Source organism: Halichoeres trimaculatus, unplaced genomic scaffold (genome assembly GCF_033239565.1).
Source record: "Halichoeres trimaculatus isolate MK-OKI-2021-1 unplaced genomic scaffold, fHalTri1.1 fHalTri1_scaffold_9, whole genome shotgun sequence".
Taxonomy (NCBI): Eukaryota; Metazoa; Chordata; class Actinopteri; order Labriformes; family Labridae; genus Halichoeres; species Halichoeres trimaculatus.
In genome coordinates, this window is record NW_027437188.1 from 6,005 (window position 1) to 30,081 (window position 24,077).

The 24,077-nt window shown below is 43.4% G+C and overlaps 1 protein-coding gene across 1 annotated transcript; it reads right to left on the reverse strand.

Moving 5' to 3' along the window:
* Nucleotides 1–86: 86 nt before the first annotated feature.
* On the reverse strand, nt 87–23,953 carry tp53i13 (tumor protein p53 inducible protein 13). Its single transcript, XM_074680405.1, has 9 exons — nt 23,562–23,953; nt 23,395–23,472; nt 16,538–16,576; nt 16,280–16,338; nt 15,965–16,043; nt 8,064–8,192; nt 5,028–5,216; nt 4,023–4,926; nt 87–1,232 (listed from the first exon to the last, which is right to left on the reverse strand). The coding sequence occupies exons 1-9, from the start codon at nt 23,661–23,663 to the stop codon at nt 1,126–1,128; spliced, it is 1,686 nt and encodes a 561-aa protein (XP_074536506.1). The 5' UTR covers nt 23,664–23,953; the 3' UTR covers nt 87–1,125.
* Nucleotides 23,954–24,077: the final 124 nt, after the last annotated feature.

Here is a 24,077-nt window from a genome sequence, read left to right on the forward strand (position 1 = left end):
CTTCGTGATCTGTAAAACCAAACCTGATGACTGATGAATTCGCTGACATGCTGCATTCTCCTCGATTGATTTCTGTGCAGTATAGGAGGAGTGGGCTGCGCGCTAACTTCATAAAATATACGTAAATGCTGCATTTTACAAGAGGTGTGTCTGGCTATTAAATGCTGCAAATCCCTCTAAGACCGCAATGACAGTTTGAGACCCAAAGAGACCCGAGAGACCCCAGACCAAGACAAGACCGAGACCGAAGATGGTCGAGACCGTGACGGGACCGAGACCATTAAAAAGTGGTCTCGAGACCGGCCCCAAGAACTACAAGCCTAACACACACACAAAAAACCAACAACAACAAAAAAACACAATTACATTATTTTCCAACAGAAATTCGTTCAGCCCTTGTTGGACCACTGTGAACAATACAACAAGGAGCACAGTCTTTTCCTGTTCTTTACATACACAGAAACAGGAACAAGCCAACTGCATATGTGTTTGATTGATTTCTTCAGTCTTCATGTAGTATTCTCCAGTATTTTGGATAAATAGTGAAAGGACTGCATTATAACATTCACCAGTCTTCAGACCACTCGTAGCACTTTCACATTGCAGGTCACATTTTAATGAAAAAAAAAAAATCAAATCATATAAAAGGTTGTGCACCATAGTCAAAATACTGGACACACCATTTTGGATAATAGTTTTGAATGTAAACCTTGAGAGTTGGAGAAACATCAGTTTTTGCTCAGAAAATAATCATGTGTCATTTATACAACTTTTCCTACAACAGAGCAGACATTAATGTTCCTCATACCATCACTTCCTAATCAGAGAAAAACTGATGCTGCCATCCCAAAAATCCATCAGGACTCCTCTTACAGCTATGTCAGACAAGCAGTTGCACATGTATTTACATAAAAGACTATACCCACAGTACTTTATGATGCATGAGGGTGTGGAGATTTGGTGATTATTAGGAATGCTGCTCCAGAAAGAAGTCCCAGCACCCAGTTCTCCATGGGTTTTTACAACAACGTTCCACCTATGACGCTGACAGAAGCAGTTTCAAATGGAAAAGTCAACCCTTTGCTTCTTCCATTATTCACACACTGGCAAATATTCCCTTCTGATTCATGGATGTTCATCTGAGCTGGACGAACTTGGAAGGAAAACACACTCCTTTCTTCTGCCCCTTTTTAGCCTCCTCTTCGCAATTTGTATTCTCCTGCGGATCACATCTTGAAGAAAAACACAAACACATGATTAGAAAATAAAGAAATAAGAAATCAAACACCCTCCAACACTTCAACTCTAGAATACATTTGTTAGTAACAATTTCACAAACCTAACTGTCACAGGAGTAAAGGTGAAGGCGGACTTAAGCACTACTCTCATAGCTTCATTAAACAGCCGTATCATGGTCCATGGGTCCTTTTCACAGACTGTAAAAAATGGCTGGAAGTGAGGTATCCACAAAAACTGCTCCCCCTGGTGACTGCCTGCAGTATAGGTCTAAAACTCTGTCTCCCTAGTCATTCCAGTGGTCAAACTTTAAAAAATAAATACACATCGTAGAAACGTTTCATGTGTGAAATGTTTCCACTGATTGTTGTGGTGATTATGAAGATAATATTTGGCTGTGTTGTATAACAATCCTCTTTTTTCTGAAAAGTTTCAATTATTGTTCAGAAGTTATAATTGGGGCTTCATGTCACGTTCAACAATGATTGACAGCTGACGTTCTTGTGTGTTGTTTTTTCAGGGATTGTAAAATATGGAAATATGTAAGGAGAGCCAAGAAGTCATTAGACTTTCCAAAAAAAGAGAAGGAATTTCTTTTTGTCACCAAGCTTCTCTCAGATTCTCCCAGAATCCCTCACAGTCTCTACTGCGCAGACTCTGGCTGCACAACTGCTGCCAATGGCTGCGCCCGTGACAGGGGAATTTTGGCTTTAGAGCTCTGGTCTACCATCTGAAACCCAGTTTGGCTGACGAGACACATTTGAAAAACGCAGCCTCACTCACCCCTCCCCTCCGTGTTCAAAGATCCCGCCCCCCAGTATGGTCCTCTTCGCCTCCTAACAACACGCCCCCTCCGAAAGAACAAGAAGCAGCCGGCAGAAAATGTAACAAACAAGACAGTCACCCTCCTTGTAACACACAGTGGGAGCTTTTTTATTTAGACTAGTGCGATCAAAACCATGAAGCCGGCGAAGTAGGTCGGGCGTTGCCACTGCCAGCTGATCAGAGCAGAGCTGACTGTGGGCGGGGCTTTACCTTTCTCGGCGTGTCTTCACCAGCTCAGTTTAAGATGCTAAAGATGTGTGGCTAACTTATGCTAACATCTATTGACAGAGCCGACCCGTTCCAACCAGCAGTGTTCAGTCATTAGCCAGTTCAGGCTCAGACTAACCCGAGTTCTTTAGCTGACATCTCCCACTGTGGTTAACAACATCATTACCTGTTGCGTCGAACAGCTGTTTGCCAGCTGATACGTGAAGCGAAGCCTCAGTTTCCCCGTGACGAGCAAAACACACAGCCAAACTCCATCTAAGATTTCTGTGGTTTTTAAGGAAGCACTCACCAGAGCAGGTAGGCACCTGTCTCCACCCTGGAGCGATCTCAGTGGGTTTTTAAGTAGTTCAGCATGAGTTCAGCTACAGTGGGAGTAGTAGTATCCACTGTTAAAGCTAATTAGTTTGTGTTTAGCCCTATGTGTAACTGTTGTGGCGAGCGCGCCCGTCCTGTCAGCTGGTGCACATGTGCACACGTTAATTGCTCAGCTGTGTCGAATCAAGCAAGAGGAAAGGAGACGGTAAATGTGAGCAGGTCAGATCAGTTCGAGTTTCATCAAGCTATCTACTGAGCTCTGTGTGTACCAAAACCAGGAGCTGAATGGACAGCTGGTAAGATCACACTTATTTCTTTTGTGGATACAGCAAGGCACCTGTGGTGGTGAGGTGCCTTGCTGGTGGCGTGGGGGAGAAATGTTTGTGATTGTGTTGGATCCATGGCCGCTAGTGAGGAAATTAGAGAAAGAGATCCTTTTTCCACCTAAAAGGTCAAACTGAGTGTTTCACTGTTCAACAAAAGCTCAGCTGTCTCAGAGTGGCTCCATGATGCTTCAATAGCTGAGCAGCTAGCTGATGTGAGAGGGGTAGTGGGGAAGGACGAGGTGGGACCATGGGCATGACAGTGCGAAGCAAGGGAGACAGATTGGATGGACTCACGTACCCATCCGAACCGTGCATACCATGCCCGATTTGGATAGGTCAACTAGTATGCAGCTTTGCAGCAGATATACTGAATGGATTTTTTTTCGTTCTTTTTGGTCTTTATATCGTGTAGATTGGACCACAGGACCATTACAGCCCTATAACCAGTATTTTTAAGATGTACAAAGCTTCCAAATCGTAGACCATAGCTGTAAAAGACCATGGAGCCACGCTGTCCGCGCTGTATAAAGCCAATGGTACTTTCAGGGCCTGGTCGCACTGGCTACTGTAACCATGCCATACTAAAGCATGATTGCCCCCCCCCGCAGCGTCTTTCCCTCACTGGAGAGTACAGCCAGAGGTCACACCACTCCAATATGAACCACACTTTAGGCACACTCATGTCTCGCCTACATCATCGAGAAGCGTCTGTTTATATGAAGTGTGATCCCATCAGAGTCAGCACAATGAGACACAGAGAGCACTGCTACAACTTTAGAGACTTTTTGATTCATGTTAAGTTGTTTTGGTCCCACACAGCCCTTTAACACCCTGCTATGGTTTAAAACGATGTGGAGAAGTTGCATCAATCATACGTTATGATTCATACCCTTATGTTTGCGTTCTTGTGCTTGTGCATGAAGTGAACTGTGCTGAAGCCCACCTCTCTAAAGCGTGTCAAAGCAGAGAAGTAAATCATGCTGGCTGATACGCCCTGGCACGCCCCGGGCCAAATGATCTGAGCTTTAGGGTTGAAGTGTGCTTTAGCGTGGTACGGTTTGCCAGTGTGACCGCACCCCGGGATCCACCCACCTGCCACAGTGTCATAATCCTGTTTTGGGTCATGCCAGTAAACACTCGGTGAAGTCCTCCAGTGACGATACAGGCGTGTGTGAAGCACTGACAGGGTCAAGAGAACCAGCAGGAAGCCGAGTGCTGAAGCGGCCCACAGTGCCTGGTCGTTCCTTGACAACCCTTTATATGCAAAAGCAGTGTTAGCTTCGGCAAGATCAAAGTCAGACAGTGTTTGCTGCTGCTTCAACTCTCTCTCATTAACATCCACAGTGTCGTTATCCATCAGGTCATCAGTAGAGGTGTTTCTCCCAGAGCTCTTCTCTTGGTAGTCACTGTGTCCCATGGGGTGTCTGGCTGAGTCCTTATGTCTCAGTTTGTTTGAGTCTGCGCCCTCGTCTTTTGAGCTGATGGACATGTTTTCAGGTATGCTATTATTAGTAGTATGATTATGTTCACTGTTCACGGTGCCTACGGGGAAGTCAGATCTAACTGGGCTCCTTCGCTCAACTTTTTGAAGCTTCCATATTCCTTTTTGCCTGTTGTTCAGGACTTTTTTAAATTCAGGATGCCCAGAAGAAAAAGAACCTGTTCTGGATTCTGTTTCAGGCATATCTAGGAGATTCCTGCTCTCTGGAGGTAAATCTTTTAAAGATCCAACTGTGCAGTTGTTTTGTGCACCCCCTATCAAGGTTGTGTTGGTTTGACCAGACAGAAACTGAGAAACACACACTATGTTTTCTTTCTTGTCTTTATCCATATTAGTCCTTTGTTTTCTCGTGATTTCTCTGGAGTGCCTGGTTTTGCCTTTGAGTCGTTTCAAGTTATCTGTCTTCGGTATTGGTGTGTTTTCAACCTGTGGTTCAGTGAATGGAGTATTCAGCAGAGAGGAGATGGTCTGCTCACAGCAAAGCCTCAGAAGCTCCTGTAAATCAGAAAAACATCCACTTACAGACACCCTCTGCATTACAACAGTCATTCAGCTTTGTTTCTGGAATCATAAAAGTTGTCTTGAAGTCTCCAAACCTTAAATTCTGCAGATCTCTTTCTGTGTGTCTCAGCTGATCGGGTTAAGAACAAGTTATAGTTTCTGCTCCTGCTTAGGTCAGCTGGCTTATTTTCTGTGGATGCTGTCATCTCCAGCCAATCACAGACCTCTAAAGTGGCACTGGTTGAAAGCTCCAAAGTGCGACCCCAGGACACCAAGGCTATTGGCTAAACACAAAAGGAAAGTTGTGCCTCAAGACAAACAGAACAGAATAGAAAATACAGTATTTAGGATAAATACATTCATATATTTATCCCAATTTAACTCTGTTGATTCTATCAAACAACTTCAAAAATTATATATTAGACAGAAAAATAAAATTCTGCTTCTCTGTGTGACCCTACAAAACACTGTATTCAACTTATTCTGTATAAGTCAGGGACGGAGCCAGGATTCTAACTTTGGGTGACCTTAAAAACGGTTGCTAGGCGCTACCCAAGTAGCTGCCTGTTGCAGCAGCTCTCTCTTCTTTGTCCGTTTCTTGTAATTTTTTCGTCTCTTTTTCGTCATCTTTGTATTTGGAGTGGATCATCACTTTGTATGGTTCATTGTCGGTCACGGACACCAAACTTTTTGTGGCTTCGGCGATATTTTTACTACTTTTCTCCTGTGTTTGTCTGGAGATCCTACATGTAACCATGGCTGCATTGTTTACATGCGAAATTAGCTGTTAGCAGCCTGTAGCATGTCAATGCTAACTAGTGTAGGGCTTGATGATTTCCCTCGAGCTGAGGAGGAGGTGGTGAGGACGACGTGCTGGTTCTCGGATGTGAGCTGGGAGGTGATGACGTGGACCTGTCCTTCCATCCATCGTTGTTGGAAACATGGGATCTCGCTCCGGGGGATGGACGAGCTAGCTGTGCTAATCCAGTGGCATCATGCTGTTCACGGACGTGGCTGATGGAGCTGACATCGGATGCCGGCGACACATCGGAGGAGCTTCGCCTGCTGTAAGCAGACAGGATCCAGGAGACAGAGACTGAACAGACTGCTGGGGAGGCTCAGTCCTGGACCCTGTGGAGGTGGATACTGGCTGGACTGGAGAGTGGTGGACGAGTGGTGGACGGGATGTCGTCATCTAACTTCTTATGGACCTTTTTGCACTTTCTATGCCCTTTCTTACTTTTGTTTTCTTAAATGCTGCGGTGACTCCTGAATTTCCCCTCGGGGATAAATAAAGTATTTTCTATTCTATTCTATTCTATTCTATTCTTAAATTACAAAAGTTAGTAAATAGCTATAACTATATGGATATAGATACTGAGACTGAGAGACTGTTACTGTTTACATTTTACAGCAGATTTGAACACTTTTTATCCTTTAATATATGATCAAATTTTAGTGCATCAGACAACAGTGGCTCTGAAAAGAGTGGTACTCTAACACACCAATGGGCTGCACCGCCTCAACTTTCCATGTACTATAGGCTGTCAGAGCAGCAACATTAACCACAGTTAAATGGTCGAGCTAGCCTTGCTAGCCCAGCAGCAGAGGAGCTGCCGGAGGGCAGAGTGGCTTCGTGCTGTTCACGGACGTGGCTGATGGAGCTGACATCGGACGCCGGATTGGAGGAGCTTCGCCTGCTGTGAGCAGACAGGATCCAGGAGACAGAGACTGAACAGACTGCTGGGGAGGCTCAGTCCTGGACCCTTTGGAGGTGGAGACTGGCTGGGCTGGAGAGTGGTGGACGGGATGTTGTCATCTATTTTCTTGTGGACCTTTTTGCACTTTCTATACACTTTCTTACTTTGTTTTCTTAAATGCTGCTGGGACTCCAGAATTTCCCCTCTGGGAAAAATAAAGTATTTTCTATTCTATTCTATTCTATTCTAAGTAAGAGACAAAAATCTACAGTCTTTCCCAAAATCTTCCTCTAGTCATACAGGTATAAGACGGGGCTGGATGATTCAAAACCTTATAAACAACAGGCTAAAAGATTGAAAAATGTGGCTCGTTTTATAAAGACAGGTCATCCAACACTAACAAAACAGGCGTAGAGTGACAACATTTTACAATATTACTATTTAAAACCATTTTTTTAAATAACCTTTTTTTTAAAGAAAAGTTTGAGGTGGGCCTGTCAGAAAGTTTGTGGGCCTGGGACCACTGGGCCCACCCATGACGCTGCCCCTGGTACAAGTTAAGAAGTGGATCTGGTCATTCCGATGTGTTCTTTTCTTCCAGATGTCTCCTCCCTCTCTAAACATGCATTTTGATAAAGTTGTGCACTGTTCCTCGTTTTTCACAGCGGAATCACAAACTTTATCTTGCACTGTTAATTCACTTGCACAGCAACTCTATAATACATACGAGAGAGGGCTGAAAAGTTCATAGCCTGACGAGGAAGGAGTGATGAGTGATGAAACCTGGCATGCATTAAATTCAATTCAGCTTTAATTTTAAGAAAGCAACTTTATTTAAAACGTGCAGAAGATGTAGAGGTGGCTGGTGCGAGACTTTCAAGGCTTTTGGAGAGGTTTTTTTTCTCTGTCTTTATGGACAATTTGAGGTCTCTGGTTTAAAGAAAAAAAGAGCTCACAGGTCAAGCCAGGCAGAGTTTTAGGAGGGCAATATGGTGTCCTTTACAGGGACAGGCCTGCACCAAGTTATTACCAACATACCTCCACCATTGACGTCCTACAGAAGGTCAAGAAAACGGATTTGCTGCCAGGACATTGAACATTTAGCTGTTGGCTTCTGACCACATCACCTGCCCAGTAGGGTCTCATGACAAACTGGTGGCTGTTTCCTTCCCTCTGCAAACCTGACACCTGTATGTAACATTTCTGGCAACCCCATAGCTCGACATGGTTTGGTATTCCAATAAAGTATGTGGTGAGAATTAAGGTCCCATCTTGGCTGGCAGACACCTTCTAGACATTTTACAGCGTTATAACAACAGTACTGTTGCAACAGTATTTCAGTTGATGATAAAAAAACATTAGGCATCCAACCCCCACTAACCTTCATTGAGAAAGCCATGAAGAAAATAAAGGTAAAAGATTTGGTCTCACTGTGTGTACACTGAGCCCTTTATGGGGGGTGATGATGTAGTCTGGCAGACAGGACTGAGCCAGGGCAGACAGAAGTAGACGCTCATGGAGAGGAGCACAGGGGTGGTACAGAAACACGATAGCTGCATCCTGGAAGAGACAATGTGAGCAAACACACAACCACAATTATCTCCATGCTCAAACACTTTTTAGATTGCATTATGTTTAAGAACACCAGGTCCCATTACCTCTGTCAGGGCAGGTGACTGTTTCCGTTCATACTGTGCTGAAACCACGAAATGTGCTCAATTATTCTTACAGGGCTTTAGGCTCCAACATTTTTGGTTAAGGATTTCATTTGGTCGTGTTCATGCATATGTGTTAATTCTCTCTCTGACACAGGCTCTGTATGAGACGTGGTTGATGGCCACTTTTTCACTGAGTCAGTCTGCTCCACCTGCGCTCTCATTTCAAAAACAAATAAAGTACTGCTTTGAACCCCAATGGCTAACACACCCTGTGTGTGTTTATTGTGGATAGTGTGGGCTGTCTGTTGCAGGCAACGCTAAACTTCTTACCGGGTCAATATATTTTAAACTTGAAACTTTGAAGTTACACGACAATAGTAAGAAATACAAAACCTGTCAGGACCAACGCATCACCCGAAATACTGAGTGCCTCCTAACTCCTTTTCAGCGATTAAATGAGAGGAAATGCTCAACTGATATTCTGCTACTAAGTTCATTTAAGTACAGCATTTTTTAAAAGTAAAAAAAACAACAGTTGTTATTGTGCTTTGCTTGCATTCGCGGTGGCATTGTTTCAATAAGCTTCTGGAGGTGTGGCGGGGGGTCCAGCACCTCACGAACTACAGGGCCAACACGGGAGCTGCTGAGGGAGTTTAATAAAATGTGCCCGGTTCTCACAGAGCGGACGGAGGACCAGATTGGAAGAATTCTTGAGTCTCTAATCCTCACTACGTTCCTCTCTTAGTCTCCACAATTTGTCTGTGAACAGGAACCACCCCACACAATCAAGAAAAATTGTAAACCACAGAACAAGTACAACTAGGAAAAATGTCTGAAGAAATGGCGCTGTGGATGCAGAAATCTGAAGCAGCTTGTGCTAGACTTTCAATGCAGAATCCTGAAGATAAATGACTGAAGTAATGTCTAAAAGAGGTTGAAAAGCTTGTGTTGAACTGCTGAATGCAGAAAGGAAAGAATTAGTGAGCATGTAATTAACTCACCTGAGGCATTTTGTCCAATACACACCAGTGTTAATGCAAGGAAGAAATTGGGAAGGACGTGAAAAGTCATAGCCCCCATTCCTAAATGATATGAACATTTTAAAGCTTGAATAGTGTGGATGGGTGAATGAATAAGAATAAGAATAAAGAATTTTTACACAGAAGAATATGCTGTGTTTGTTCTGCTACAATCATGGCAAAAACAAACCAGACAAGTCCATTTACAAATACAAAACAAGAACTAATAAACAAAAATCAACAGCACAAATCTTTAACACCACAACACACACACAGTAATCAACATGGAACAAGAAATCAACCGATTCTGAAGCTCTCAATCAAATTTCAACCCAATCTGAAGCTCTGGTCAAAGTCTGTACAGTTTCTACATTAACCCTGGAGCGCTCAATTCCCTTCTCAAAAGAGAGGAGCGAAGAGTCTCAACAGCCTTTTAGTCATGGAGACAACCAACAGGTAAGTTGGAATTTGCTCATGCGCTAATGAACGTCTCCGGTTTGATCAAATTTACCTAATCCCCTGTTTTATGTGCACAATACATTACCTGTGACCAGAAAATGCTATCATTCTCTTGACCATCCAATCATTTTATCAGTTTAAATGCCTGAAGGGCCGTATCTCAGACAATTCAATGAATTTGGTTAAAGTCAATTTGCAGAAATTCTATTAAAAGGGTTTTCTGCCCACCTTTTTTCATAGAGGCCTCTGGAATTGTCTGAGGAAACACGCCTGTGATCCTCTCTGTCCCACTGCTCGGACTATGAGAAATTTGTCATCCAAGGGTCACGGCACCAAAGTGTAATAAAATCTACCTAGTTCTTTAGTTGAACAACTCCCAAAGATCACGAGGAGAGGATCCATTTCTCAGTTCAGCATTTATTCTGGTCACAGCAGCAGTGAATGGTCCATAGGGGGCGCTGGGGCTCCGCCCCACCAGCTGTGGAGAAGGAAACATTTTTTGCGTTTTTTAAATCAATGTCAGTGTTACTTAATAGTGTGTATGTGTGTGCCTACATGCAACTGCGTCATTAAAACATTTCACCAACTGACACTCATTAAACAGTGAATTTACACTGACAGACAGTGTATCATTCTCTCACAGGGCGCTCGGCAAAGTGCCTGTGACTTGCGGCTAAATAGCCAATTGGGTAATGATTATGGTTATGGTTATGGTATGGGAAAATGATGAATAATTGGCCAATCAATGTTGCTAAATTCAATGCCTGAAGGGCGCTAGAAAAGGAGCCCCTACGGCTACGTAAAATACGTCACGGTTTATGAATGCTAGAGCTATGTGAAGAGCCAGCTAACGTTTTTTTCATAGTGCGACTCCCAGACTCTGTACAGAGGGAAAAAATAATGGCGACAAGGAAGAGAGATGAAGGCATGGAGACGGCAGTAGTTCAAGCACAGCTTCGACCAAATCCGGTCAGATCCTTATTGATTTACCCTCTTGAGAGACGTACGACAGAGGAAAAACCGCTAGTAAAGGCGCTTGGACCCGACATGCCTGAATTCAAAATTTCCCAGCAATCCAAAGAAAAAGAGAAGACGTACAAACAGAATTTTTGTCGAAGCTGGTTCAACCGTAAGACGTGGCTGACAGGTTGTGGCTCAGGCAAGGCACTTTTCTGTTTCCCCTGTATCCTCTTCATAAGTGACTGATGTGACTTGACTTGGACAAGAACTGGACTGACGGACTTAAAGCACCCCTCCCAACGGATCAAGGAGCACAAGAGATCCAAAATTCATATGGAAAACTGCATAAAGCTTGCTGTTTTAGGAAAGATTAGCTAAGCAACGCAGCTTGATGACAGGCACCGCATTGCTGTAAGAAAACACAATGAAGAGGTAGATATAAAACCATGATGTTTTATCTAAAATCATCGATTGTGTCACAGTTTTGTGGTGCTTTTAAATTAGCAATGCGGACATGATGAAAGGGATTCCTCAGACAGCGCCGGAATACTAAGACACTGAGGAGCAGACACACTGAGGAGCAGACACACTGAGGAGCAGACACTGAGGAGCAGACACTCTAAGGAGCAGACACACTGAGGAGCAGACACACTGAGGAGCAGACACACAGAGGAGCAGACACACTGAGGAGCAGACACACTGAGAAGCAGACACACTGAGGAGCAGACACACTGAGGAGCAGACACTCTAAGGAGCAGACACACGGAGGAGCAGACACACTGAGGAGCAGACACACTGAGGAGCAGACACACTGAGGAGCAGACACACTGAGGAGAAGACACTCTAAGGAGCAGACACACTGAGGAGCAGACACACTGAGGAGCAGACACATAGAGGAGTAGACACACTGAGGAGCAGACACACTGAGGAGCAGACACTGAGGAGCAGACACACTGAGGAGCAGACACACTGAGGAGCAGACACACAGAGGAGCAGACACACTGAGGAGCAGACACACTGAGGAGCAGACACTCTAAAGACACACTGAGGAGCAGACACACTGAGGAGCAGAAACACTGAGGAGCAGACACACTGAGGAGCTGACACTCTAAGGAGCAGACACACTGAGGAGCAGACACACTGAGGAGCAGACACACTGAGGGGCTGACACTGAGGAGCAGACACACTGAGGAGCAGACACACTGAGGAGCAGACACACTGTGGAGCAGACACACTGAGGAGCAGACACACTGAGGAGCAGACACTGAGGAGCAGACACACTGAGGAGCAGACACACTGAGGAGGAGACACACTGAGGAGCAGACACACTGTGGAGCAGACACACTGTGGAGCAGACACACTGAGGAGCAGACACACTGAGGAGCAGACACACTGTGGAGCAGACACACTGAGGAGCAGACACACTGAGGAGCAGACACACTGTGGAGCAGACACACTAAGGAGCAGACACACTAAGGAGCATTTTCTGACTGTTCATTTGCTTGCTTGCTTATGCCTGAAAAGTCAGAAAAAATCTGTTGGAACATCAGCTCCACCAAAAAAAAATCTCACCAGCCACCACTGGATCACAGGTAAGATTAACAGTGCCGGTCCCAAAAGAATGAGCCCCGATATCTGGGAGCAATACAATTTAATAACAGTAATTTCTATGCCTACCAGAGATTGAGTTAAACGAAACACCCGAGAGTAATTGGCCAAAAAACGTGACCAACACCACTATCTCAACACACAGCTGGTGTTAGTTTTCAGAGAGATGTGCTATCAAAGTGTGTGACTGTTGAATCAGAGCATGGAGCTAGGAGACTACGTGAAAGTTTACACAAGGTCAAAGAGACCTCGCAGCACGACCTGACTGTGAACACCTCTGAGCTACTGAAGAAGGCCCAGCAGAGACTGCACTTCCTGTGGGTGCTCAGGAAGAACAACATCCCCCAGAGACTGCTTGTGTCAGAGCAGGCTCAGAGGACGTCACTGCAAAGGATTATCAACACGGCCAAAAACATCACCGACTGCCCTCACACTGGAAGAACTGCACCATTCCCGCTGCCTCCGAAAGGCAGGAAAAATAACCCAGGACCCCTCTCATCCCGGACACCACATGATTAATCTGTTACCATCAGGCAGGCGGTACAGGTCTATCACTACAAGGACCGGTTCAGAGACAGTTTCTATCCAACAGCAGTAAAGGTCCTGAGCAAAGGATAAAATGCCTTCCTTATTGTCGTCAAATAATTACAATATAACAATTACATCTATGTCATCAATGCACCTGAACATGGCAGCTATTTTGCACTTTAAACTGGTTTGCACTGACTGAAGGGCTTTTGCAATTTCGTTGCACTTGTTGCAATGACAAATTAAGTTCTATTCTATAAATGTCACAAGATTTATTTCCATCCAGTGTTGCATTAATTTTTCACCAAGATCTTGCATTGATGGTGATAAAGTCTGACCACTGAGCAAAGCCTTCTTCAGCACATCCCAAAGATTCTCAATGGGGTTAGGGTCTGGACTCTGTGGTGACCAATCCATGTGTGAAAATGAAGTCTCATGCTCCCTGAACCACTCTTTGATAATTTGGGCCCAATGAATCCTGGCGTTGCCATCTTGGAATTTGGCTGTGCCATCAGGGAAGAGAAAATCCATTGTAACGTAAGTCAGGCTGGGACCTGGTTTCACAGCTCTGACCTAGTCTCCAACTTTAACCCCCCCAAGGAAGGAGAGGTAATAAAGCAAGTTTTGGAAAAACAGACCTCTGCGCTAAAGTGGTTTTCTCCCGAGAGTCTGCCTCATCCCTTCCTCTGATGTTTGCAAGACTATAAAACATTAAGACATCGCTGTAAATTCGAAGACTTTTCGTTGACACCTGGCGGACATGTGAAACTGTACAGACATCCTTCTCTCAGGGAGAGGCTGGAGAGACCTCTCAGCCTCCACCTAGTATCTTGTGACCCTCGACCTTTCTCTCTGGGAACAGGAGAGAAGGAATGCCAGGAGAAGATCTGCTCCCCACCTTCTCCTCAAAGACAAAGACTCTTTGATTCACACAGTTGAGAACAGCACAAAAATGATGTTTTTACACAAAGACTTACATGTACATCTTCACCTTTGCAAACATGTACAGTGTAATGACAATCATTGATAATGTGTGTGTGAAAACTGCTGTCTTCCCATTGAAACATCTTGATTTTTATTTTATTGGGTTCTTAAAGAGGAAAACCTATCATGTTTAGTCTTGATGTGAAGCTTAAATCATAAGAAATGTGATTTTGACTACTACATGTAGGAATCTCTTTACAGCTCAAAGTTATAGTTAGTTAGTGATCTCTGGGACAATCTGATCCACGTGCAGAAAGATGAGATGTGAAGGGGCGTCAGCCTAAAGTGACCTCACCGACTCGGCGGGAAAAGCTGAGTAAAACTCCACACCAGGACAAGAACTTTGGCTCTTGCTCTTTTCTCTTCTACCCTTCTACACAAAGGCTCTTTCCTCTACCCCTCATCCAGAGGGCTCTTTCCTCTTACTTCTTTCAGAAGGCTCTTCTCCTTCTGCTCCTCAACTGGCAACGCACATGCCAACTCTAAGCTCATCACCGGCTCCAGACTCTACAGGCTGAGACTGAGTCACCTCAGCCCGACTGCATCCAGTCATCTATCGGTGCCTGGGTCTCTCCCTGAGACACCCAGCTGATCGACGGGGATTCCCCCTCATGCGCTGACGTCAGGAGACGAGCGCTGCTCACTGCTTTCCCTGCGGTGATTCAACTTTGGAACTCTGCCAAAGTTTCAACCCGACGCCCAGCATCATCGCCGTTGTTCCAGCCGCTACTGCCGCTGTGAGAATCGACTCTACGGACTCAACTCATCGGACATCACCTCCGTGACGCTCAGATGACCTGCAGCAGGCCTCCAGCCTCTCCATCACCCCTCAACGGACATCCGCAGACATCTGCAGCGGGACCCAGCCACCTCTGTCGCCCCCTCCACTCTCACCATCGGCCTCAGGACTTGTGTAAGACAATCTTGCATTTATTGGTATATCGTGGTCAATGCCCCAGAGATCTTGGGTGGGTTAGTTAGATTTATGTGGGTTGGTTTATGTCATTTTATTCCCTTTACTCCGGTTTTTATGATCAGTTTCACTTTCCATTCATCAATGCATTTATCCTTTTATATCTTTCACCTGTCCATTTATCATGCACATTTTTCCTCTTTTAGTTAGTAAATAAACTTTTCATATATAAATAAATTGCTTTCTGTCTTTGTGTGGTTGAAATTAACGGCCTCTGTACACCGTTCAAAAGAATTCACGTTTGATGTAGCGGCCTTTTGATATTGAGACCTGATAATTGATAATTCTATGAATTATTAACTCACAAATTCTTACAGTAAACCTTTCTAAAGTTTCCCTGTTTTCTCTAAACTGGGTGGTGCCCCGACTTAAATTTAAACTCGCATATTGTAAGTTTAAATGTTTTTTGAAAGTTATACTTTCGCTCCGGTGGAATGCTGGCATTCTGCTGTTAATAATTAATTAGTCATTCTTTGACACCGATTCACGCTACACCATTGATGGAATAACCTGGTCATTCAGTATATTCAGTTAGTCAGCTGACCTCATTCTTTGAGCACAGACTGTTGCTGAACCTAGACCTGACCAACTGCAGCAACACCAGATCATAGACTGCTCCCACAGGCTTGGACAGTAGGCACTAGGCATGATGGGTGATCACTTCATCTGCTTCTCTTTTTACCCTGATGGCCCAAAACTCTGGAACAGGGTCAGTGTGGACTCATCAGACCACATGACCTTCTTCCATTCCTCCAGAGTCCAGTCTTTCTGCTCCCTTGCAAACTGAAGCCTTTTTTCTGGTTAGCCTCACTGATCAGTGATTTTCTTAAGGCTACACAGCTGTTCAGTCCCAATCCCTTGAGTTTCCTTCACACTGTGAGTGGAAATGTTCTCACTGCTCTTACTTTCACAATTAAACACCGCCCTGAGTTAAAACTGATGTATATTTTAAAACAGGGGCTTCATTTCTCTTCAGCTTTTGGCACTTGTGGTCTCCATAGCTAACAGTAATAGCTAACAGTAAATCAAAATGAATGTCTTCTTCTCAATGCCTTGGACAAAAATGATCAGATAAGGCAACTGATTGACAGTTAGAGCAGAGACAAAGGTAGATGCAGCACCTGGGGGGGGGGGATGACTTACGTGAAGGTTATTGAGCCAACGTTGAGGCGGACAATAGAAGTACTCCCCACTCTCTGCCCTTACTGGTCTGAACGCCCCACTAAAACATACACACACATTTACAGACATGCATCTTCAATACTTCTTAAAACGTCTGAAGAACATTTAATAACTTCATGGAAGTGTTACAAAGCAAAAAAGGTAGGAATGGATAATGAATAAATAAATCTGTATTTTTTCCTGAAAAAGGTGCCTCATTATGTGTTTATCAGTGTCCTGTAAATGAGTTACTCCATTACTGCCGCTGGCAGCCCTCAGCCTCTTCGAAAAACTTACCTATTTGGAATAGTATGATTGTATGAAATAGATCTATCCATGCACATCTGCTCGGCTGGCTGCAAAAGGAAAAATTCATCAAGGTGGATTTCATCATTATCTGTCCAACATCCAATCATTCATCATAATGTCTGAAAAGATCAGTCACACACAGCCAATCACTTCCTGCAACAGTCAATGAAAGAGCAAGGCCCTTTGGTAAAATCTAAACATGTGTAACCCTTTCCACAAACAAGTTTTCACAAACAATTCACTCACCTCAGGATCATACCAAGTGTCAATGATACGGGGGGATCCCTGAAAAGCAGACATGAAAAGGGAAAAACAAAAACAGACCATTGGTTAAACAGCTTAACAAGAATCCAATGTGTTGGGTAAGTGTGTGTGTATGTTTGTCTTTCTGTGTGTGTGTGTGTGTGTGTGTGTGTGTGTGTGTGTGTGTGTGTGTGTGTGTGTGTGTGTGTGTGTGTGTGTGTGTGTGTGTGTGTGTGTGTGCCTCTGTCTGTGTGAGTGTATGTCTGTGTGTGAGTGTATGTCAGTCAGTGTGTATGTCTGTGTAAGTGCACATGTATAGCTGTGTATGTCTCTTTCCACTCCTAAGGACCTCCTGTTCCTCCTTGCTTGTGAATGCAGAGTGTTTGCAGTCCTCTGTGAGGCAGTTGTGAAGTTTTCTGAAGTTTTTTGGTTTAACAGGGTGCAGCTGTTTGTGTGGGGGGAGAGGAGCTGTAGAAAGATGTCATAGCCCTGAAGGGGATGTTGCTGAGCCCCTTCAACAGTGAGTCAGTGATTCACTGGCAGCTAGTATCATTAGCTTCTTGGGGACTTTTTCTTTCCAGGTCTTCAGAAAGAAATGTTTTTCAAAGGCAAAAAGTTGTTATCCCACACTCAAATTTACAGTGAGGCCTGCAATAGACAGGAAGATGGATATGCAGGGTGAAATAATACCTTCCAAGCATGAAACTAAAGTCAGATGTACAGTCTTTTTTCTGACTAAACTAAAGTTAAATGTCTATCACATAGGCCATGAAACATTTTGTTTTTTCCTGGGTCTAAACAATTAGATGAATTTTGAAGAAAAAGAGATATGTTGTGGGTAGTACTACAGTGTCATCTGCTGGATGTTGAATAAAGTGCACTTAATGCTGGGAGAGGGTTCCCAGTCCCAGTGTTGTATTTCCTAAATAAGCAGCCAATTGGAGCATTACAAGTCATAATAATGACCTGTTCTTCTAGAAAATGCAAACCTAAACACTGGCATAGGGGAATGTGGAGGAAGTGTGGTGGGCCTTCAATTTATCTCAGGCTCAGAAGAGTCCATAAATGTCTGAGTTTAAAGAGACTGCACCTGGCTGTTTTAGATCATCTCATTAGAACAAAATGTATATTAAATGAACATTTAAACGCACCTCGTATCATGTGACAGCATCAGTGGGCATCACACATAAGATCAATGTCCCTCTTTGACAGCTTTTACATTTACAGCATTGACAGTATGCAGGGAGCTAACTGATGACTACTTTTCTTATATTTTCAGTAAGTGACCTTTTATACAGCCTTCAGACCCACAGGTCCACGTGACCAGCTGTTCCAAAAGCTGCGTGGTGTTGTGTACTACGGTAGGACACACACACATGTGTAGAAGTGGAGAAAAGTTTGCAGACTGACCCTGCACACGGAAGATGTGACAGCTGAAGACTAGATATGCTCATGAAAGGTTTGTTATAGGTGGGCATACTATGTTGTTTTGAACATTATACAGGTAGCAACGAACACGCACACACACACACACACACACACACACACACATATATATATATATATATATATATACAGCGGAGGAAACAAGTATTTGACCCCCTGCTGATTTTGAAAATTTTCATACTAAGAAATAAATGAAGAGTAACTGATTTTTTATGGCAGCTTTATCTTAACAGTTTTAGAAAGAATATCAAGGAAAAAATGGAGAAAATTACATGAAATGAAAAATAAAAATTAATTTACATTTGATTGAGGGAAATAAGAATTTGATCCCCTCGCAACCATGAGCAATGTTGGCTCTCACAGACCATTGACATACTCCTAGTCTCAGTGAAGTCATTACCTTCATGAGAGACACCTGTTCCAAAGTGTCACCTGTATAAAAAGCCACCTGCCCACAGATTCAGAGACAAACCAACATCTCCACCATGGGCAAGACCAAAGAGCTGTCTAAAGATATCAGGGACAAAATTGTTGACCTACACAAGGCTGGCATGGGCTACAAAACCATCAGTAAGAAGCTGAATGAGAAGGTGACAACTGTTGGTGCTATTATTCGGAAGTGGAAGAAGTACAACATGACTGTCAATCGACCTAGGCCCGGGGCTCCATGCAAGACTCCACCTCGCGGGGTCTCACTGATAATGAGAAAGGTTAGAGATCAGCCTAAAACTACACGAGAGGAGCTGGTTAATGATCTCAAGGCAGCTGGGACCACAGTCACCAAGAAAACCATTGGTAATACACTGAGACAAAATGGTTTAAAATCCTGCAGTGCTCGCAAGGTCCCTCTGCTCAAGAAGGCTCACATCCAGGCCCGCCTCAAGTTTGCCAATGAACATATTAATGACTCCGAGAGAGACTGGGAGAAAGTGCTGTGGTCAGATGAGACTAAAATCGAGCTCTTTGGCCTCAACTCAACTCGACGTTTTTGGAGAAAGAGAAATGCTGAATATGACCCCAAGAACACCATCCCTACTGTCAAGCATGGCGGTGGAAGCATTAAGTTTTGGGGGTGTTTCTCTTCTAAGGGTCGACTTCACCGCATCTCGGGCTTGGACAGCCTGACAACTCCCGGAGTTTAGCGTCTGATAACGTGATTTAGAGAGTCTTCTTCACTCTCTGTTACAGACAGTTTTTCAGGATCTGAGTCACAAACTTGTGTCAAAACTCCCCTAACTTTTGAAAAGAGAGGACATTTATCTGATGGAGCTCTCACTCTTGAGCTCAGACTGCACCGGTAACACTCAGCGTGGAGGAGGAGGGGCGGAGTGCCCATGAGCAAAATAGCGCATGTAGATAAAATGAAACTAAACGCATTGTCATGGAGAGCTGGGAGAGAGTCAGGCTGGATCATACAGAGAGCAAAGCCCCAATCAGCAAATAAACATTGGAAAACAAGCCCAAAGTCACTAATAAGCGCTCTGTCCAACCAACACTGCTAACAACAACTTCATTTCCCTGTTACCTGCTTCATTCATTTGGAGATTTACTTGTTTATTTTGTATTGTATTTATATTTTTTTAATCTCATCATGAATGAAATAAAGATAAACAAACATGACACAGGGCTGACCAATCAGAGGTGAGAACCTAACTCTGGGTAAATGCAGTGAAAATGCAACACACAGGTTGAATTATAAAGGTCTGCACATTTTAAAGGCCAAATTAGGTTGAAACACAAAATAACCGGTATAAGTGCTCATGTGTATCATGGCTGCTGCCAACAACCAACCGTAGCTTGAAGAGCCTCCCCCCTGGCTGTTTAACGGCAAGTTTTTGGTTTCATTAACATGCTAAACAAGAGAATTGGTTTTGCATTGTTCCATACTGTACCAAAAATGTACTGAACCGTGACCCTAAAACCAAGGTACGTACCGAACCATGATTGTTGTGTATCGTTACACCCCTATTATTTAGTCATACCCCTAGTAAATTTTAACTTCGAGTTACTTTTATTTGACTAAAAATGATTTATTTATTTATTTATGTTTTATTTTAACAGAAATAACACAGGGAAGATAATAAGCTGATGTACATGAGGTGTCCTTGTGGGGGGAATCAAATCTTACCTTTTATTTACAATTAAACCAAAAGGGACATGTTCAAAATTAATTATTTCCTTCGCAATAATCAATAGAAAGCCTTTGATGGCTATTACAGCAATCATAGGGTCACTGTTTTTGCTGACCAGCTTTTTGTGTGTCTCCAGTGGCAATTTTGTCCATTTATCTTTAGCAATGAGCTCCAACTCTTTCAGGTTGGAGAGTCTCCTTGCCATCACCCTGATCTTCAGCTCCCTTCTCCTACAGGTTAAGAATGAACAATGTAAACTATGAACTGACTCTTACCCAACAGCAGGAGTTAAAACAGGGAGGTACCTCTCCCCACTCTGTCCCCTTCTGAAAACAGTTTCTGGCACAACATGAAAAAGAAATGAAATGTTTGTTTCTATTGTCTGCTCTGTAGAGCTTTATGGATGATATAAGCAAACATTTAAAGCTGATTATGCCTTTGAAGAACCCAGCCTTTTGGAGCCAATGTACAGCAATCTGTCTGAACTCATTTGCAACAGTTGGGTCTGTATGCTTTTCCTGCTCATACAGCAGCATCACATAGCACCAACTGTCCCCCGGCAGTGAGTATGCAGTTGGCTAAATACCTGGCACAGTCAGCATCACCTATCTTATACAAGCATCACAAACATTCTGGAGATTACTTCAAGTATCAACACATTTGGCTTGGATTACAACATCTTTATAATTTGCCACAGAGTCAAAACCTAATACAGCCATTCAACAGTGATCTACCTGGCAGCCTTTTAATTTCAATTGATCTGGAAACTGTGCAATATGTTGAGCCATGACAGTTGCTCCTACTGCATATGAAAAGTGAATGTTATTCTACCTGTGAGCAGTCATTAGATGACTGATAGAGTATGATGTGGTCTACTCTTCCCAGAGGCGCCACACACCAACAGGCTGGGCCAAGTGCTTTGGCCCCGAGCCAGAGGGGGGCCCCAGAGAGCAGACCAACTTTGAATCACTACGAAGCAGTGACAGTAAAGAGTGTTTGCAATGACAGCGTCGGCTGTGTACAATGCCTTAAAGGGGCCCACCCTCACTTCTTGCCGCAGGTAGCACTGTGTATTGAGTGAGGGGGTTCTTCAAAATTCAGAGAATCTATTGCTTTGGCAGTTTAGCTTGGAACACCTCAGTCTGTCCTGCTCCTGTAGAGTCCTGCAGTTAAAGGGCATATTGCAGGTTACATTTTTTTTTTAAATTAACACCTAATATGGTCTAATAAAGGTAGATTAAGTCAATTGCTGAGTTTGTTTGATATTCAACAAAAAAAGGCACAAATTTAGAGGAAGAAGTGGCTGTTTTCAGTATAGCTGTTTAAAACCCTCTTTTTTTTTTTAGCATCACATCATTTGACGTAACAAAAGGGACTCGCATTCCTTTACTCCGCTTTGAGCTAATGTAAATAACAGGTTGTCATGAGTGAGATCGGGCATTTCAGGTCGTGTTTATTGTGTTTCTTCCTCGGTATTATTTAATTTGACCATCCATTAAGATGAATCAGAGGTGTTAGGATGGATGGATGCAGAAGTATTAGCTTAACAGGACATAGAGTCCACTTTTTCCGGACTCTGTGAATTAGCTTTCGTGCTGGGATTCGTCTTTGTGCAGCTGACAAGACGGGACTTTATTTCTGCATTGGTTTCAAAAAAGGCATTCATCCGTGGTGCCCACTTCTCAACAGGAAGATAGATATGATGGAATCTATTTTATAAAGTCTATGGATGGGATACCAGAGCCGGGTGAGACTGACACGGCTACTTTCCCGTCAGACAATTCCAGCTTCACCGGGAGCAGTAGCAGCCTCTAGTGACAGTCACAAACATGGATTATCAGAGATTCAGCCCAAGATTCAACTCGACGGAAAATGAGCTGAGTACCGTAGCTAAGTCTTGGTTTTCTGACTCTGGATCAGTGGATAGACCTCTTTGTCTTTCTCTCTATGGGCTTTATCATGACAGCTCAAAGTATGTTGCTTTAAGATCAGCTCTTACACTTACTTCTTACTTTTTAAGTCAGTGAATCTGATTTCAAACTTTAAATATGTTGATGTGAACACAGCATTAGGCTACATATCACTAGCTAACAGCTGTCACTCACTGGGACACCTGCTCCTTCCTCCTCTGGCTCTCCTCACACCTCAACTCCACTGCTCTCCTACGGACGTTATTCTTCCTGATCCTGCCCTGTTCCCACTCTCCATCTTTCAGAACAGGCTCAAAATTATAATCCTGAGGGCCATCATATAGATAAAAATTGAGATTTTCTTCCTCTTCATTGAAAGGAGTGACAGTCTGATCCATGTTTATGAATGTTAAACAGAGGCAGAAGCAGCCGGACTACCGACTGTGACGTCACGTTCAAATGCCGGTTTTTAATGCGGAAGTACAAAAACCTTTACTAAAACGTCTCAAGGAGACCCCGCGGTTTATTAATTTAAGAATTTCTTTCAGGATATTGTTTTAAAGTTATTTTCTTATGAATTTCTTAACAGTTGTCTTTAACCTGCTATATGCCCTTTAAGAACACCTGCGATCGGCTTGTTTACTGAGCTAGCAAGCTGAAAACAAAAACCGCTCACTTGGACGATACCTTTTCTTCAGCTATCAAATAAAAACTATGTCCAGTTGAAGTAGACTGTCAGGCTAGGAATGCTGAGTTGTATCATTCATAGGCAAGACATTTAGATAATGTATTACTGGGTCCATGGATGGAAGTTATTGTATGTTGTGTGTCAGTGGTGTTTATCTTTAGTTCTTCATGTGTGTTCAGTGGACTTTATGCTTCTTTAGACTATATTTCTTCATGTCCTGTATTATGCAGTGAATGCAAACCTGGTGTCATAATGCAGTCTTCAGCACACACTCTAATCCTCTGTATTGGAACCATGTTAAATCACATTGCCTCTGATTTGACTAAGTAATGAAATAAAAGGGAGTCCAACATTCCAAAGTTGCCTTTGAGGAATTAAATGTGATAAAACAAAGCTTTTTCATGTGGCACTATTAGCAGTTTATTTTTTTTACCTGTTTTTCTTCCATATTTTTTGTCAGTATCAGGTTATTTATTTTATAAGGCTGATGGACACTTTGGAGAGCCCCCCTGTGAATTTTTGCAGAGGGCTCTTAGGGACTAGAAGTGCCCAGGTATGACAGTTTAACAAGGACTCACAAAATGTCTTTCCTTTGAGCATAGCACCAATATAATGATCTATTTCTGCACCCTCTGGTCTACACTATAAGGATCTTTAAATTCTTCACTGTATTGCTATGTTTACCTGAGCGGACCCGGGCCAAAGCATCTCTGGACAGTCCCAGTACACACCCCTGGCAGGCAGGTCCTTCTCCAGAGACAGCTGACATAGAAGGAAGGACAATTTGAGAGCATTTTAAAGAATAAAACAGATACACACATGTACAGACAGGATGAATTGATGAAGTCTACCTTTCCATTGTCACATTGTGGACTCAGGGACCCAGAGACTACACGGATGACCCAGACGACACAAAGCGCGACAAGCAGAGTCTCTGTCAGCCGTGAGGGCATTCTTCAGCTTAAAGTCCACAGCCAGTCCCCCAGGTCCGACAAGATCCCATGTCAGCTTGTTGCTATGTCTCCTTACTCCTTACACAGAAACAATGTGAGCCAAATGCAAAGTTTCACAGCAAAGCAGCAGTCTAAAGTTTGGTTCAGAGTATTAACATCCCAGAGAGCCACGTTTCCGCTGAGAGTCCAGATTCTAGACTAATAAAAGCCAAGGTCTCCTGTGTGACAGTTTTATGAAACTACGGCTCAGCGACAAACTCTTAAATACTTTTAACTTCCCAGCTACTCCAACTCACAGTTATAAAGTGACGTATTTTCAATAATGACTTCCCACTGTCTTTCAAAATAGCATCGTTATCTTTTCGTTTGTTCTTCCAAACGCTGTGACACGATTGATTTTGTTGCTCATTAAAC

Bases quoted from the DNA above. Each gene is read 5' to 3' on its own strand.
- tp53i13 (XM_074680405.1), bottom strand. From the start codon at position 23,663: ATGCCCTCACGGCTGACAGAGACTCTGCTTGTCGCGCTTTGTGTCGTC. The intron at 5,217-8,063 runs GTGAGACCAAAT...TTTTGTGTTTAG, and splicing joins AAGGGCTCAGTGTACACACA to CCAATAGCCTTGGTGTCCTG. The intron at 1,233-4,022 runs GTGGGTGGATCC...TTTTTCTTCAAG, and splicing joins GGATTATGACACTGTGGCAG to ATGTGATCCGCAGGAGAATA.